This window comes from Antedon bifida, chromosome 7 (assembly GCF_963402885.1).
Source record: "Antedon bifida chromosome 7, ecAntBifi1.1, whole genome shotgun sequence".
In the NCBI taxonomy this organism is placed as follows: Eukaryota; Metazoa; Echinodermata; class Crinoidea; order Comatulida; family Antedonidae; genus Antedon; species Antedon bifida.
Genome location: NC_136232.1, coordinates 13,864,554 through 13,880,574, shown reverse-complemented (window position 1 = coordinate 13,880,574; position 16,021 = coordinate 13,864,554). Strand labels below are relative to the sequence as shown.

General features: G+C 31.1%; 3 protein-coding genes across 6 annotated transcripts in view; 1 reads left to right on the top strand and 2 right to left on the bottom strand.

The window, feature by feature from the left end:
• LOC144849222 (soma ferritin-like) overlaps positions 1 to 16,021 on the bottom strand; it is a 144,065-nt gene that overhangs the window by 20,907 nt on the left and 107,137 nt on the right. The gene's annotated exons all lie outside the window — the stretch shown is intronic.
• Positions 1 to 16,021, top strand: part of LOC144849185 (cleavage and polyadenylation specificity factor subunit 6-like) — a 158,421-nt gene that overhangs the window by 38,647 nt on the left and 103,753 nt on the right. The window lies entirely within an intron of this gene.
• The window catches only part of LOC144849172 (uncharacterized), a 137,840-nt gene continuing 123,253 nt past the window's right edge, over positions 1,435 to 16,021 (bottom strand). For all 3 annotated transcript variants that reach the window (XM_078706198.1, XM_078706199.1, XM_078706200.1), the window contains 11 exons: positions 15,260 to 15,351; positions 11,716 to 11,895; positions 10,348 to 10,542; positions 9,595 to 9,670; positions 8,475 to 8,790; positions 8,251 to 8,368; positions 7,621 to 7,843; positions 6,550 to 6,659; positions 6,064 to 6,235; positions 5,688 to 5,868; positions 1,435 to 5,291 (listed from right to left, as the gene is read on the bottom strand). In XM_078706198.1, coding sequence (XP_078562324.1) covers positions 3,346 to 5,291; positions 5,688 to 5,868; positions 6,064 to 6,235; positions 6,550 to 6,659; positions 7,621 to 7,843; positions 8,251 to 8,368; positions 8,475 to 8,790; positions 9,595 to 9,670; positions 10,348 to 10,542; positions 11,716 to 11,895; positions 15,260 to 15,351 — 3,609 coding nt within the window. In that variant the 3' untranslated portion in view covers positions 1,435 to 3,345. The remainder of the gene's footprint in view (positions 5,292 to 5,687; positions 5,869 to 6,063; positions 6,236 to 6,549; positions 6,660 to 7,620; positions 7,844 to 8,250; positions 8,369 to 8,474; positions 8,791 to 9,594; positions 9,671 to 10,347; positions 10,543 to 11,715; positions 11,896 to 15,259; positions 15,352 to 16,021) is intronic.

The following is a 16,021-nucleotide window of genomic DNA, read 5'->3' as shown; positions in this document are numbered from 1 at the left end:
CTGACAAACAGCTATCCATTGAATACATCGTTACACATCGATGCACGGAATCAATATACACAGCGAAGAGTAGGCTACATGTTTACAGATACAGTATGCATTTAAACAAAAATCAGCTCTACTTAAATAATTTGAAATAAAAATAAATACATGCTTGCGGTTGTTTTTTTTTAAATTTTTTTTATATGCTTGCGGTTGTTAAAAAAATGACAATGCACACTTCTATAGATAAAGTTGTATAATCAATATATGTATTATTATATGAAGTAATTGTTGCTGCTAGAAAAAAAGACGATAATATTGAATATCATAATTATAAATGTTCTCATTGAATTACTTCCGACGTTCTTATTTTTCTTTGTTACCGTTGTTTTTAATATAAAATGCTAATTAGGTCTAAATAATAATGTAAATAATGTAACAGTATTAAAAGATATTCGTTTCGAATCTCTCTTCAATCATATTTTGTGGGATTTGTCGAAAAATGGCTAAAAAATGATAACCTTTTAAAATGTTTTACGTAATGGCACCATAAGATGATAAAAACACAATAATATCATTAATATACAGGTATAGCAGTATTGGCACACAGTTTTTAAAAGTTTGTATTTTTGCTATTTTTTACAAAATCCATGAGTTTTGTTGAAAAATTAGTAGAATTTTGACCATTCTATTTTGTTTCTTATTTTTGCCATTTTCGAGAACTGTTTTGAGGTAACATGCGCATGTCGTTATGTCAACAAATAAAAGGGCTGGAATTTGACCATTTTCCCAAACTTCACTGTACTATAGCACAGAGATTTGTTTTCGAAAAAAACGACTTTTAAAGTGTTGTATTGAGGAAACATGCGCAGAACACATTATTTGATTCTGCGCATGTCGTTATGTCAACAAATAAAAGGGCTGGAATTTGACCATTTTCCGAAAATTTCCCTGTACTATAGCACAGAGATTTGTTTTCGAAAAACCCGATTTTTAAAGTGTTGTATTGAGGAAACATGCGCAGAACACATTATTTGATTCTGCGCATGTCGTTATGTCAACAAATAAAAGGGCTGGAATTTGACCATTTTCCGAAAATTTCCCTGTACTATAGCACAGAGATTTGTTTTCGAAAAACCCGATTTTCAAAGTGATGTATTGAGGAAACATGCGCAGAGCACATTATTTGATTCTGTGCATATCATTATGTAAAAAAGAGGATCGAAATTTGACCATTTTCCTAAAATTTCCCTGTACTATAGCACAGGGATATTTTCGAAAAATTGTCAAACAGCTTTTTAAAATGATGTATTGAGATAAACATGTGCAGACCACATTATTTGATTCTACGCATGTCATTATGTCAAAAAATAAAAGGGCAATATTCTAACATTAATCAAATAATCTTGTCTCGTATCCCAACTCGCACACAAAAGTTAGATAAACTAAAAATGAGTTTGGAAACATTTTATTGGAGATAAATTATGCGGTTTACATACGCAAACAGGTATGGTATATAGGAAATGATAATGTTTACTTGTATGTACATATTATTACAATGAAACGCTTTATGTACAAGTTCATTTGAAAGAAAATAAAAATATTTGTAAATATATGCTATACACAAATACACATTCTAACTAGGAAACAAGTCCCTGTTGTAACTAGTGTGAACATGTTGTTCCTGATTACACAGTACTAAGAAGTAAAGCTAGCTATGATGACAACCATTCAAGTAGCCAATCAGAAGTTCTATTGACATGGATATTTATATTCTAAGCTTGCATATTACTGTACATCTGAGTTGTTGACTTTTATAATAATTTTAACAACTAGTATTGACTCCAAAAATGTGGAAAACATAATTAACATTTATCTATTGACAATATATAGATAAAAATGTTATCACAAAATTACATGATAAAGATTGTATACTTAATATTGTAGTTTTGTCTATAACAACAAATTTTGGAAGAACGCCTTGTTTTTACAATACTACAATATTGACATTAATAACAAAACATAACATTTGTTCAACATTTCACAATACAAAACGCATTACATGTTCATTGTTTCTATTCTTTAAGATAATACATCATCAATAGTAAAAAAAACAATATTATGTTGAAATCTATAAAAAATTATTATAAAAATGAATATATAATAAAACTTACACATTTAAAGGCAAGACATATGTTTCTTAAGTTTTTATATTTACATATAAATACAATAAGGTATTACCTGTTAAAATGGTAAAATCAATACAGTACATATAATTTATTGTGTATTCATAATTATAATATACATTTATTTGAATGATTTAAGCAGGAATACAATATCAATACAAATTATCTATAAAATAATTTCTATTCAAAAAATAAAAAAGGAAGTAGTCGAGTTGTGTTCATTTACGATTGAAATATTTTGAATTGAATACCCTGTGTATATGATCATAATACTATCAATAATGCATAATATTTCTTCAGCGCAAACATTTAGTTCAGATACAAATATATGGTCAATTTAAAATTTTTATTTTTTTATTGTGATGAATAGGTATTTTAAAAGCTGCAATTTTTTATGTACAAAGATTATTTGAGAAATTAATTCCAATAATAGGGCACATTATCGAAAATATATTATACATGAAAACTGAAGTGGCTCTTGACAATCTAGGACTGAGGTGTGTTCTAACTATGTTTCAACAACAAATCTTAACTCTTAATCTTAATTTGTTGATTAAACTTAATTTAAAGGCCTGTATAAATAAGACACAGACTACCTTTATTATCATTCAATATAAAATAGTAATATTAAATTTTTTATAATCAACTTTTATAATTGCGATATTAATTAATTTATCAAAATATTTGTTATCATATTTGATTATCTTGGGATTTGTTTCGTAGTAACAGCATATTGAAATTGATTGGGTTTGGAAAACTTTCTTGCCCCAATCAGTATGATTTCAGACTAATATTACTTAACTAACAGTAAATTACTAATTCAGTGACTGTCATCTCAATTCACCCTTAATTGTACAGTACTTGGTATGAAGTTTTTTTCTCCATGTTAATATTAACTATGTGCTCATGTTATTTGATCTTAGAAACATGATCACTGAAAAACATTGTTGTGCAACTCTCCCTTACTAAATAATTAGTTTTTTCTAAGCACAATAGCACCTCATAAACAAATCTTACAACTATATGCTACCACTCATAGAAAACACATGCATACAAAATAAGTAATCTAAAAACTGAAACACGTCGTTATACAATATTTCATTTCAGTTTATGAACGTAGATTACTTCCCATAATTGAGGTAGTTTAATATTCTAATAACTATTATTTGTTTACAATTTACACATACGATTCTTCAGTGGTAAACTCATAATTACCAACTTCATCCATGTAGCTACCTGAGTCGGTGCTACCTTGCTGACTACGTCCCATAAATGTCTGTCGTTCTTGTAATGCATCTTTGCTAATGCCGTTTATAGGCTTTGAATTGTGTGTCATATCTGGAAAGTATTTTGTCTGTGGACTCAGTCCAGAATCTGTAGAATAAGTAGAACTGTTTGAACTCAATCTATTTGAGTTCAACTTTGAACTCCTTTGAACCGGATAGAAATTATTTGAACTGTTATTTGAGTTCTGTGCAGTGTTATTAGCAACTCTATTTTTAGTTGAGTCAAATACATGATCTTGGCCATAAAACAAAGTAGACACAACTTTTGCATTGTCAATCTTGCTTTTTATCTTTTGATCTGAAACAAGATCTGGTAAATCTTTGTTTGCCTCAATAGAATCACTGTAACTCCTCTGCAATGGAGCATGCTTTTCTTCGTTTGCGATACGATCACTGCTGCTTCGATGCACAGGAGCAATCTGCAAATGCCTATCCCATGATACATCAGCCATTGTTAGACGCAAGTCTTCTGCGCTGATGGTTCCACTTTCGCTTGATTCAGAGTCGGATTCATGATATAATATACCATCCTCGTAATGCATTGAGAATTTCTCTTCACTGTAACTTCTTGGTGGGGGAAGTCTGTACATTGGTTTCTTTAAACCAGGTTGTAACTTTGATTGTTGCTTGCCAATTTCAGCAGGTCCCTTAGACCATGAATTATCATTCTGATCTCTCTCATTTTGTTTGTTTACTTTAATCAGTAACGCATGATCACTAGTCTCCATTGTCTGTTCAAAAAGTTTTTTGCGACTCATTGTCTCATGGTATGTTGGTGGATGTGATCTCTGAAGCTCTGCAATTTTACTTAAACTTGTTGATGCATTTACCAAACTGTCCTCTGTTGATCTTCGACTGTATTGTCGTACAACGGTTTCACTTTGCGACCTCAAAATAGTTGGTGGTTGAGCTTTTTTAATTTCTTCTTTGCCATTAGGTTTTTGTTGGCGTGTCGGCCTAGTGAATGCAGATTTTGTTGCATGTGATGGAAAAAATTCACCTGCTCGATCAGATGGATAAACTCTATGGACATTCCCTCGTGATTCATGTGATGGAGCACTATTATGTGACCGTCGACTATGACTGGGAGTGCAATTGTTTTTATCAGAAATATTTTTTTGACTGGAGACTGTATCATAGGTCATTTTTCTGTCATCAATATGATACTTTGTCTTTCTATTTGCCATGTCTGAGGCTGGCCGTACATCAACCTTTGAATGTAATTGTTCCGACGACTGCCTTGAATACCTGGGTGATGGGAATGATTCAGATAATGCGCTACTGCCCATTCTATTTTGTGCAAAGTTAAGTGACAATGCAGTGGTTTTTGTTCTGTCCTCTTCATGGTATGCATATTTTGACTTATCAAACAAACTTGCTCCTTCAAGGTCCAAGTCCTCTAATGTACGAATCACATCAGATGTCAAATCCAATTCATGCTCAGCTTCTCCTAATAAATATCGTCTTGATTTGTTAATTCGTGGCTGCTTTCCTTTGCTTTTAATTGGATCCGATTGTCTACGTAAGTCAGCCGACAGGTTAAGAGCAACAGGATGTTTCGAGTCGTGTTCAATCTGGTGAGGATGTAGCTGCGATGCACTCATGCTGTGTTGCAATGGTGGACGCACACCACTATTACTGTTATAGGAACCGCATTTTTCACGAGCATCAACTCCAGAGTCTGTTGTATCAGTTGTATCCGATTCAGGATATAACTGCGAGTCACTTAATGTTAGTCCAGAGTCGCGACTCAGACTTGAGGGAGATAACATCGCTGAATTTTTATGTTGGTGATTTTCATCTTGAATATACCTATCAAGACTGTCCAACGATGAGCCTGTAAAAAGAAGTTTAACAATTGTTAGCTTTAGCAGTTGTATAATTTTAACTCTATATTTTTATCTATTATTTATATTTAATTAGTAAATTTCAGTGAAATGAAATGTATGCAAAAATAGTTGATAAAACTGTAACCAAATATAAATACACATTAAAAGCAAGCAAAAACGTAAGACAATCTTTGCAATCATTTAATTGCTCTTTCCTACATTACTTGACTGAAACATTACTCTTCACCATTATTATGCCCTTAATGGGATCCGATTGTTTAAAAAAATCAGCCGATTCAGAATGTCTTTTTTCCTTTCCTGTACCCTTTCGTTTTACCATGTACTCTTTCCTGTTACCAGGGAAAGAACTGAAACTTACTTAATAAAATATAGTATTGCCTTACCATTGACATCATGAGCACTGTGCAAACTGTCAGAATCACCACTAGAATCAAGCCTCTTTCCTTCCACTTGCTTCCTCCATGGTTTTCCTCCAAATATACGTAGTATGTCTGCACCAAAAATGGATCTAGCCTCCTCAATTATGTACTGTACCAATTTGGGAACCATTTTACTTGCTTGAGCCTATCGAAGTAATAGTATATTATTAGGACTGAAACAATTGTATACTAGTAATAGGTGGTATTTAGGTTGGGTGACCAATTAACCCCTTTTCAGCACAACATAGCCATACTGACCATTTAAAATAGCAGTTCACATACTGTGCATTGGGTGAATTTGAAAACGACGAAAGTATTATAAAGAAAATGATGCTCATACCTGCACCATAGGGTTACTGGTAGAAGCTGGATTGAGCAGACTGGGAGCTATACAGATTGCTAAGTTGTATGCAGTCATGCTATTTTCACTTGAATTTTCATTGATGAAATGCAGAACACAGAACAAATGTCGCAATAACTCAACATTCTCCGTGGGTAACTGCTCTACGCACCTGCAAAATATAATTATTCAAATTTAAATTCAAATCGTCTTTACTGTTTCGTTTGTACTATGCTAAATGACACCAATAATTGTCATTAGCAATTAGATCTTGAGTTCTATATTCCTATTTAAGTCATCCTCAATTATATAATGATTTACTTTTGCTTTTTGTGACTTAGTTTGCCCTTTCCGTAACACCCATTTAATACAGTAAATGTCATTCATAATTAGCACAACCTTCGTTCTTTCTTTTAAAAACTCCATTCAAGCATAATCTATTTTAATTAAATACCCTGAGAGAGAAATAAATCATAAGAAACTTACTTTCTAACAGCTTCAGTTTTTTCTTTTCCCCCAGACATGTTGACAGTGTTCATCCAGTTATCATACAGGTCATAGTTCAACACAAAACAGGGAATATTGCGCAAGAAATCCTACAAAAAAACATACAAACATGTTTGATAAATATGTCTCACGGTAGTTCTATGCTATTTTTAATATAATGTCCACTATATTTTGTGGTTATGGATAGTGGTTGTAAGCAGTCGAATGCTATTGTGATGTGTAGATCCAACCATAATATGAATGTTATCTAGTTTCCTATAGAAATACAATGTACTCATTAAACTAAATGACTCTATCATATTACATTTAATTTAATTCTATTATGTTCTTTCGGATGTCATGGCAGGTTGTGAGGTTATTCAACTGCCATTAAAGATAGCACAAAATAAGGTAAGAAAATCTATATAATAAATTATAAAGTTAAAACACAATGTAAAAGAACAATGAAAAGTTTACTGTTATTTCTATGGTCTGGTAGTTGCACAGACATTGTTATTTTGTATGTTACTACTTTTAACATTTCTGTTTTAATTACAAAATGGCTGAAACCATGTCATCATAAATAGATCAAAACATGTTTGTACAAGGGTTAAAACAAACCTACACTTGTACATCTTCAAATCACCTCAGTTTAAAAGACAATTACAGGAAGTTAAAGTAATCAATCAAGGAAAAGTTATATAACTTGAGGTGCAATTAAAACAACAATATTATCCTAGTTAGATAGATTAGATTTTGCTTCAGATCGTTTAGGAAGCAATGCAATCATTTATTGGTTGGATGACCCACGAACATTGTAGTTTGAGAAAAATAAATGACTGCAACTTTATCAGTAAGTCTTTAGCAGATAGCATCAACATCTTTATGTCTCATCTGAAGGATGATGTGATAGCCCAGTAAAAATACAAGTTAGTACTGGGATTAAACAATAAAAATTGTTATTATGTGCAGTACAGTGATTTATACCAACCTAGTATAGTGTAATGCTTTTACCATTCTCAACAATGTAAAGGAACTTCAAAGATATATAAATACAAATATTATTCATACCTTAAATGTTGCAGCGACCACATAAGTTGAATAATCATCCATAGAACACTCGATGCCTGCATCCAACTTCTCTTTCAGTTCACGGCATATTCTTGCATTTGCTGACTTTCTAAACACACCAGTTGTAAATGGAGCATTTTGATGGAGATGGCTTAGCATATCACTCACTGGCTTTGGAAGGTATTTATCAGGACAAAGTTGAGACAACGGAAGACCAAATAATCTGAAAAATAATACAATAATATTTTTTTTCTCAAAAACTACAACAAACACCCTGCATACTAATTTCAATAGGAATCTTTTGTTATATAATTATAAAAAATCAATGAAAAATAAATTTTTGTAAAATTGTACTAACCTATGCTACATAAATATATATAGGAGTATATAATATAAAAATAATGCTCATAGTTTTGAAACGCATGTCACGTCATGGACATTTTTAATTATTTAATTCAGGACAGTTTTCTCACGGTTACAATGCATTCAAAATTTGCCCTACATATAAACAAGTTATTGGAAGTATATTTGTTCTTTTGTAAGGAAAACATTCTGACATGATTTGAACATGCTATTTGCTAGTCAAGTATCTTAACCACCAAGCTACAACTCCACTAATTGTTTACTTACTTTCCAGCAGCAGATGGTGATGGGGTTGTGTCGAACAAGTCGGTTTTACTTGTTCCTCTTCTGAATACCAATTTCAAGGGTGATTTTCGTTTTGGTTTTACCCTTTTGTTTGAAATGTCTGAAAGAAATATAAAAAAAAGTTGAAACAAAGAAAACTTTTAAGAGTTTATCAACATTTAAAGTTATTATTGTAAAATTAAAAATAAATAATGAAATAAACTTACCATTGTTTATTGCTTGTGATGTATTTTGTGCTCTCTTCAATACAAATTTACATTGAAATTCATCTGCCACTGTATCCATGGTCAAATCTGTCGGTAGTACGTATATATCACTTGCTGCTGCAGCGTCACGTAAATGACTAAGTACTATAGAGAACGGCAACTCATGTCCAATAAGTGGGTAAAATGGGTTATCCTTGCCAGACATCACCCATAATTGATAGTCCTTAAGTTGCGTGTCTGTAATTCCAAATTTATTTAAGCACAAACTAAGAACTTGCTCCGTGCTCTGTGTATTCGTGATCTCAAATACTTTGGACTGTGGAAGAAAACGTGAAAGAAGTTAGTAAATACTGACCAATCCAATGAATGACCTACTCGTAATTAGTTATGGCGCGCAAAATAGCAGCAAGCTTAGAAACGGTTGTTAATAGTCTCCAGTAATACGTTGACGTCTCATTACACCTACTTCTGGTTAGATTTGACATTTCCAAATTTAGAACTCGTACTTAAACCGGTTTTATGTACGTCATGGAGTTAAATATAATTCTTTATTCACCATTTATCTATAAATATTTTACCTATTTATGACAAAAATTTAAAATTAGTTGTTTTTATAGTTGTGATAGTGATAACTTAATCATACTGTGCTTATTCACCTATCTTGAACTTGAACACAAATGAAGAATTTCCTTATAAGGTAATACGATAAAAGATGTTGACCAATTAACAATCATTCTTCTTTATTTACTTTAGGAATATTAGTCATTTATATAATGTTCAATTTTAAAGGAAAAATCAATTTTATAACTTTCCAGAAAAGTATAAAAGTAATTTTGATATTATGGTTTTTATTTTATGAAATTATATATTATTATGTAAAAGAAATTCTGATTTTAAACATAATATAAGTACATTTTTATTAGTTTGAGGTAAAAAAGTACAGTAAGAAAGTCAGGAAGTTTTAGGAATTAAGTCTCAGTGTAATCATTTCATCAGATCCATCATTAAAAAATTAATTTTGATTATATAACCAGGCAGTTTGGAGTTTCTCTATGCCCGTAAAAATAATATATCTTGTATAGTTTAAATTTCTAGTAAAACAAAAAATCAGTTTACTCACAGAACTAGTTTCCTTGCTCTGAATCTTGACTGAAATGCTCTTCGGTTCTTCTTTATCCTTTTCCATTGTGATATGTCTAAAAGAAAAATGTTGTTTATATAATATTTGAGTGTTAATTATATCAGCCAATACACAGATGACGTAGTTAATTATAAAGTACATGTTTTCACACGTTATTTCATGTTAGACGACATCCCGCCGAAGTACAATAACAACGTTGCAGGACATAGGATGCACAAAACACAAGCGCCGTTTCAAAGTATTTTATATTTCGGGATATTTCCTGTTTATTGCTATGTTTAGATTACGTAGAAACATAGCTGTATGTTTTGATTTTTTTTTCTTTTCGGTTTTATCATTAACTTATTTCAAATTGGTCAATAAACTTTTCACCTTTCTGTTTGCCTGTTCACTTTCATTTTTTAAGGAAAAATACATTTTTCGCATTTTTAATAAAAAGAGAAATGCAGACTATAAATAGAAAATAATATAAATACTTTATTCCATGAGAATTTAGATCAATTTAATTTTGAAAACGTCAACATATTGTACAATTTGTGTCTATGTACAATGCTCAATATTAAATTATTTCATTTTTTACAACACAGAAGTAATTAATTAGACATCGTTAGACTAAATTAAAAACTATCTCTGTAACTACGAGATAGTTATTCTTCAATTTGAGGAGTTAAATTTAGACAGTGTACACTTCATCATTTTGTTGCTTTTTATATAATAATTAAATGTACTGACTTGCTAAGTAGATTTTGCCAGAGTTCCTTCATTGCTATACTTGAGAACGTGACCACGTAGCTAGTAGTAGGCCATCCAAGTACAAATGATTTCTCAGCGGGATTAGACACCTCAGACACCTCATCTATACAGGTTGACAGCCAGAGCTCGCTTACTCGCAGACGTGCCTTCAATTTGAATGATGTATGTGATTTACTGAAACGAACATAAACACATCATTAGCATCTATTAAACACTTACCAACACAACTGAAATGTATAATATAAATTCCAACGTTGATGCAAATGCATACATTGGCGTTTACTCATACTGATTTATTTTTAGTATGTGAAATATTATATGTTGTAATAGTACTGGCTTGTAGGTGTTTATGGCCAAGAATTGGTTTACACAGTCAACTAGTACCAAAGCACACCTTAAGGGCAGTATCCAACAAATTATATTATGCTTCCGTTACAAAATGCTTGTTATCAGCATCAATAATCGCCGCCGACAATCGTTGTAACATTTCATACTTAATAGATCTACCAGCTTTTCTCTTGGCTTGTTTTTGCCAGATAAATGATGTTAAATTTATTCCCATACTCTCCTTTATGGATGCATAGAAAACCTTTATAAAAACTTGATTTCTTCATTTTGTAAATGTATTCAGAAAAAAAAAAGTTTACCACAGAGATTGAAATACGTCAAGTTTTGAGAAATATGTGCTGCGATTACGAAAAATTCACAATGATATGTAAACGCAAAAAGCGAAGGGTGATGAAAAAATTGTCAACACATTAACTCATTCTGATACGCAATCAATATACGTTCTATTTTTAGATTATTTATTGTCGGTATTTTTCTAAATATAGAATTCCGAATCGTGATGACGTAAAGAGCATTAAAGTTAAGCCACTTTGACAAAACTGATCCAAAACTAGCAGACAATTCAGAAACTTTTTTTTTATTTGTATTGTAGAGTATATTCCATGATTGGACATTTGGAAAACACATACACTAGAAACAAATGCATAATTCAACAGTACAAAATAAACTAGTACTGCAGAAAAATACTTTTATGTGTAAAACAAACAACCTAAAGGTCATGTGTAAATAAAAATGTACAGCATTAATCCATAATTTTTCATATATAAATAATTTATGATCAAACTTGACAAAAGGCAAACTTAAGATTGTAAAATTGTCTATGTATGTTATAAATGATTAATTCAACTGTTGTCAAGAATCTTGTCTGTCATATAATATTCATTCATATTCTGACATTTATATTTTATTTTCATTGTATTTAATCATCACACAGAATAATTAAACATATTTTGTCTTTTTTCCAGTGTGTTGTTTTAACAGTAAGTTGGTTGTACTTACTTGGGTTTGGCGACCAGGAGAAGGTCGCTAAACAAAAACAGATATCTTTCCTGCGATTGTAATCCTGATATTAACGTTACAGGTACTTCTGAGATGAATTCACGGTTGTTATTTGAGTATGGATGCCCACTATCGTTTGCCAAACTTGATAATACCGGAAATGCACTTGGACTTGTCGGACTAAAAAAGAAAAACCTCAATAGATTAGATTTTCTAATTGTTAAATAAAATAATAATTGGCAATGGAAAAAATAATCATTACAACTTCTCTTGCCTTAGTCATGGATCCAATCATTTTAGTCTAAATTTAGGGCAATTAACTAAACATGCTAATACGTATTCCATGAAGAGACACTGGCGTACTTGGAACTAATTCAATAAAGAACTAATAATAGAACGGAGCCTAATTGGAAAGCTAAGCACGTGTACTAGTGTAGTAATGCCTATAAGCGCATTCCTTCACAAATCACAACAAATTTACCAATATGTCTAAAAGCTTCAAAATGACATGTGACTTGCTGCTACATGGCATGTGTTAAAATTAATAAAGAATAAATTAAATTGTGACACTTTAGTATTAAACTTCGAAAAAATGGCAAATCTTTAAGTAACATTCTCCGTTTGTTTTCAAATTAAATCAATAGTTTTTCGAATAGGAAATGAAGAATTTTAACATATTGAGTTGAAGTGAGAACAACTATTTGTACTGTAAGTGTTCATAAATATATTGAAGACTGTTTATATTTGATTGGGATGTGCTTCAGTATTTAAACAGACTCAATATTTACACATAAGAATTCCAATGCTATAAAATTGGAATTATAGAGTTGCTCCTGGTATTTTAAGTTACTTTAGTCTACTGCTTGCCCAACAAACAGGCACCATAAACATAACATCAAAAGAGTTCCAAGTAGGGTTTGTCCATGGTCTGTCTGACACATGTGTTCCCCAATGTAATTATCCTACTGTTGATGTACAAGGGGCCTGTTAATCTGCTCACACTCAGGTGGGCCTCAATTTAATTGATATTAAAGGTTACATTATCTTGACACCCTAGGCAATCATCATCATTGTAAATTTGTGATCACAATGGATTATTTGGGCCAAGGTTTTTTGGGATAACTTTATGCTTAGCACATGGTTGTAGTTAGGGTAGGCATGCCTGGTTCAATTCTTGCATACATAGGCATTAATTTAAATTATTGGGATAATCCAGGCCTGTGCTAATCACTCCTGCCTTATTCAGACCTAGATAGAAAGTTAATGGCTTCATATTGTACCATACAGTATACAGTTGTTTTGATGTTTACATGCAAATTTTCCTTGACCAAAACATACTAATAAGCAATACTAATAGCACTCAGCACAAGATTTAACAATATAAATCTTTCCTTCTCCAACTAATGCAAATAGCTAAAATATGGATTAGGGTGGAATTAAAGGCTGCAAACATATCCTAAACTACGCATTCTTTAATAATTCATCACAACTACCACCACCACAGTATAAACAATTCTGTCAGGAAATAGCCTTGTACAGTGGTGTACACAAAAAAGGCATATTATTAGATGATGAAATTGACAATGTATTTTATACTGTAACAAACACATTTAAATTATCATTGTTAAGCCATTTATAAACAGAACTCTATGTTAAATAGATATATAAGATTGAAGTAGATGGGTAAAATAATTCTGAATCTATGGCATAGCTAACTATATTTAAATTTTATGAAGTTTTAGAGTGTCGTTTTTGTACAGAATATGAAATGCAATCAAATTTGATGAATACATCTTTTAATAATAAAATACAGCAGGTTGCCAAGATATGCTGCCTAGCCCAAGTAATATCACTTTGCAATGAACCATTTTATGACACCCAAAGAGGATCATGTCTCCCATGACAAATCATAGTTACCATGACTTCAGAATATGAGGTCATAGGTTAGGGTAAGTACACCTTTCATGTCTAACTTTCTGTATTAGTATTATACAGTACAGTGTGTACAGGGTTTGGGAGTGCTCAACAACTATTTCTAGCAAATTTGATATTTCTCAATGAATATTCTACCGTTGATTTTATACTTTTAAATCTAATGAACACAATGCTCAAGTAATAGAAGCTACAGTACAGATAAACCAATTTTGATGACTATAAATTAAAAGTACAGAAATTTGAATCATTACAAAAAAGGCTAGGTTAGGTAGTTATGTATTTATTATTTAATGTATTTTTTTAAACTAATCAATATCATGTAGGTTATACATTTAGAGGTTGACATTATACAGCATACAGGTAGTTTCATCCTTCAGATAATACAGTTAAGTATCAGTTTTTATTTGGCCTTCTCTACTGTATATTACTTGCATAATATCAAATTGACACAAAGTGAAAACCTGCAATTGAATTGTGCACAATAAAGTATATGCATCTTAACAACAAATGTTTGTTCAAGATTGCATTGTACACATTTATATGCTTTGAGAACAAATATAAAGAATTTATAGTATATACAGCAAATAGTATACAATCATCCAAATCTTACACTAATGCTATTTGGGGTTATTTTTCAAGGGGTACAGTATTTAGTGGACCATTCCAGTGGGGTAATTGTCTAGATACATGAATATTAATAAATAATGATAATACAATAAGAAGTACATACAGTACAGAATAAATTATGTACGTAAATAATAAAACAAGGACAGGATACTCATTTTTCTTTCTGTTATTAAATTTCATCCAACATAAAATTAAATAAGTTTTATCTTTAAATATATTTTGGACTGTCAAAAGTTATTTCAGTAGCTTGTACTATAGTAAAAATGAACAGTGTACCTACTTAATTTAAATAAGTAAATAACAAAATCAATAAGAAGTGCTACAAATTGTCAAATCTATGTATTTATACTATAAATGTTTACTGATAATTATCATACAATGTGACGCTAAACACGTACACCAACATGATACGATGTATTGACTTAGAAAAAACAAATACACACAATAATCACAGTGTAAAGTTTAGTACATAAAAGATATATCAGCATCTCACACACTTGTGGTCTGTTTTCAAGAATGGAATGACATTAATTGATTCAATTCTAGCATGGACTAAAATTTGAGAACACAATACCAGCTAAGTCATGTAAAACAAGTGAATCATTTACAGTGTGGTTAATGAATCATGAAGGGAAAGTTCTTAAAACAAAAGTGAAGTTGTTTTAACAATATCACATTCTAGACACATTGAACGAGGGTCAGTAGATTTCTTATTAGACACAGAGGCTTGTCAAATTCCAACACGAACAAGTTGATTAAAGCTAATGTACAGTATGAATGTATATCGATTAAAACTTATGACAGTGATAAAATAATGGTAACAAAAGATCATTTACATTACACATGAATACTGTACATTAATTAAAAAAAATACATTCATTAATGAAGTACTGTATGTATAGTGTAAAATAACAATAAAAAATTCAAATATTTATATTACAGTAGGGTTGCAATAACAATAAATTTCATATAAAAAACATACCTTTTATCTGTGCTTTTATTCCGATTGTTAAACGCACTGCGGATGACCGCTGAAGGGGCCGACCGTCGTCGCATTACTAACCCCTTGAATTTCTGAAATATTAAAAAGAAATATTTAAATCATTTACGAATCATATGGGTTTATCATTCTAATAGTCTAATGATGTGAGAATGTTGTTAATCCAAATAGCTGTCTTATCTAAAGCCACATAATGAGGCATTGTCAAAGCACTAAATTTCCATCTTGTGCTGTGTACAAGTGAAACCTTTCAAAAAAAAAAAAAAAAAGAAGTATTATGTCAGTGATGTATTACAAATTATTTGCCTAATGTCTGTCAGCCATCCGTGTAAATATTTTTATTTGATCTAGAAGATGGATAGTTGAATCCTTGGGGGATCTTAATTTCCTTCGGCTCCTTAACGATATTTAGGAATTTTTCTAAGGAAATCTGAGCCTTGTGTTAATTGGATATTGCATCTAAAAAAATGCCTTAATGGTGTTGCGGACAAATATCAAACAGAAAGTGCCCCCTACCCACTAATTATACCTTAAATTGTCTTTTGGTTTTAATTGTCCTGAAAAGTACACTATACAGCTGTTGTTTAGTTAGTAGAATCTTTAAAATGTTTCTGTAGTTACATCAAGTTTCTTAAACACTTTTTAAAAAGTCATTTTAAACATAAATAGTAATTTCTTTACACATTTAAAATTGTCCCTAAAAAAGTGTATAAAAACATGTTAATTAAGGCACAAAATGTTCAT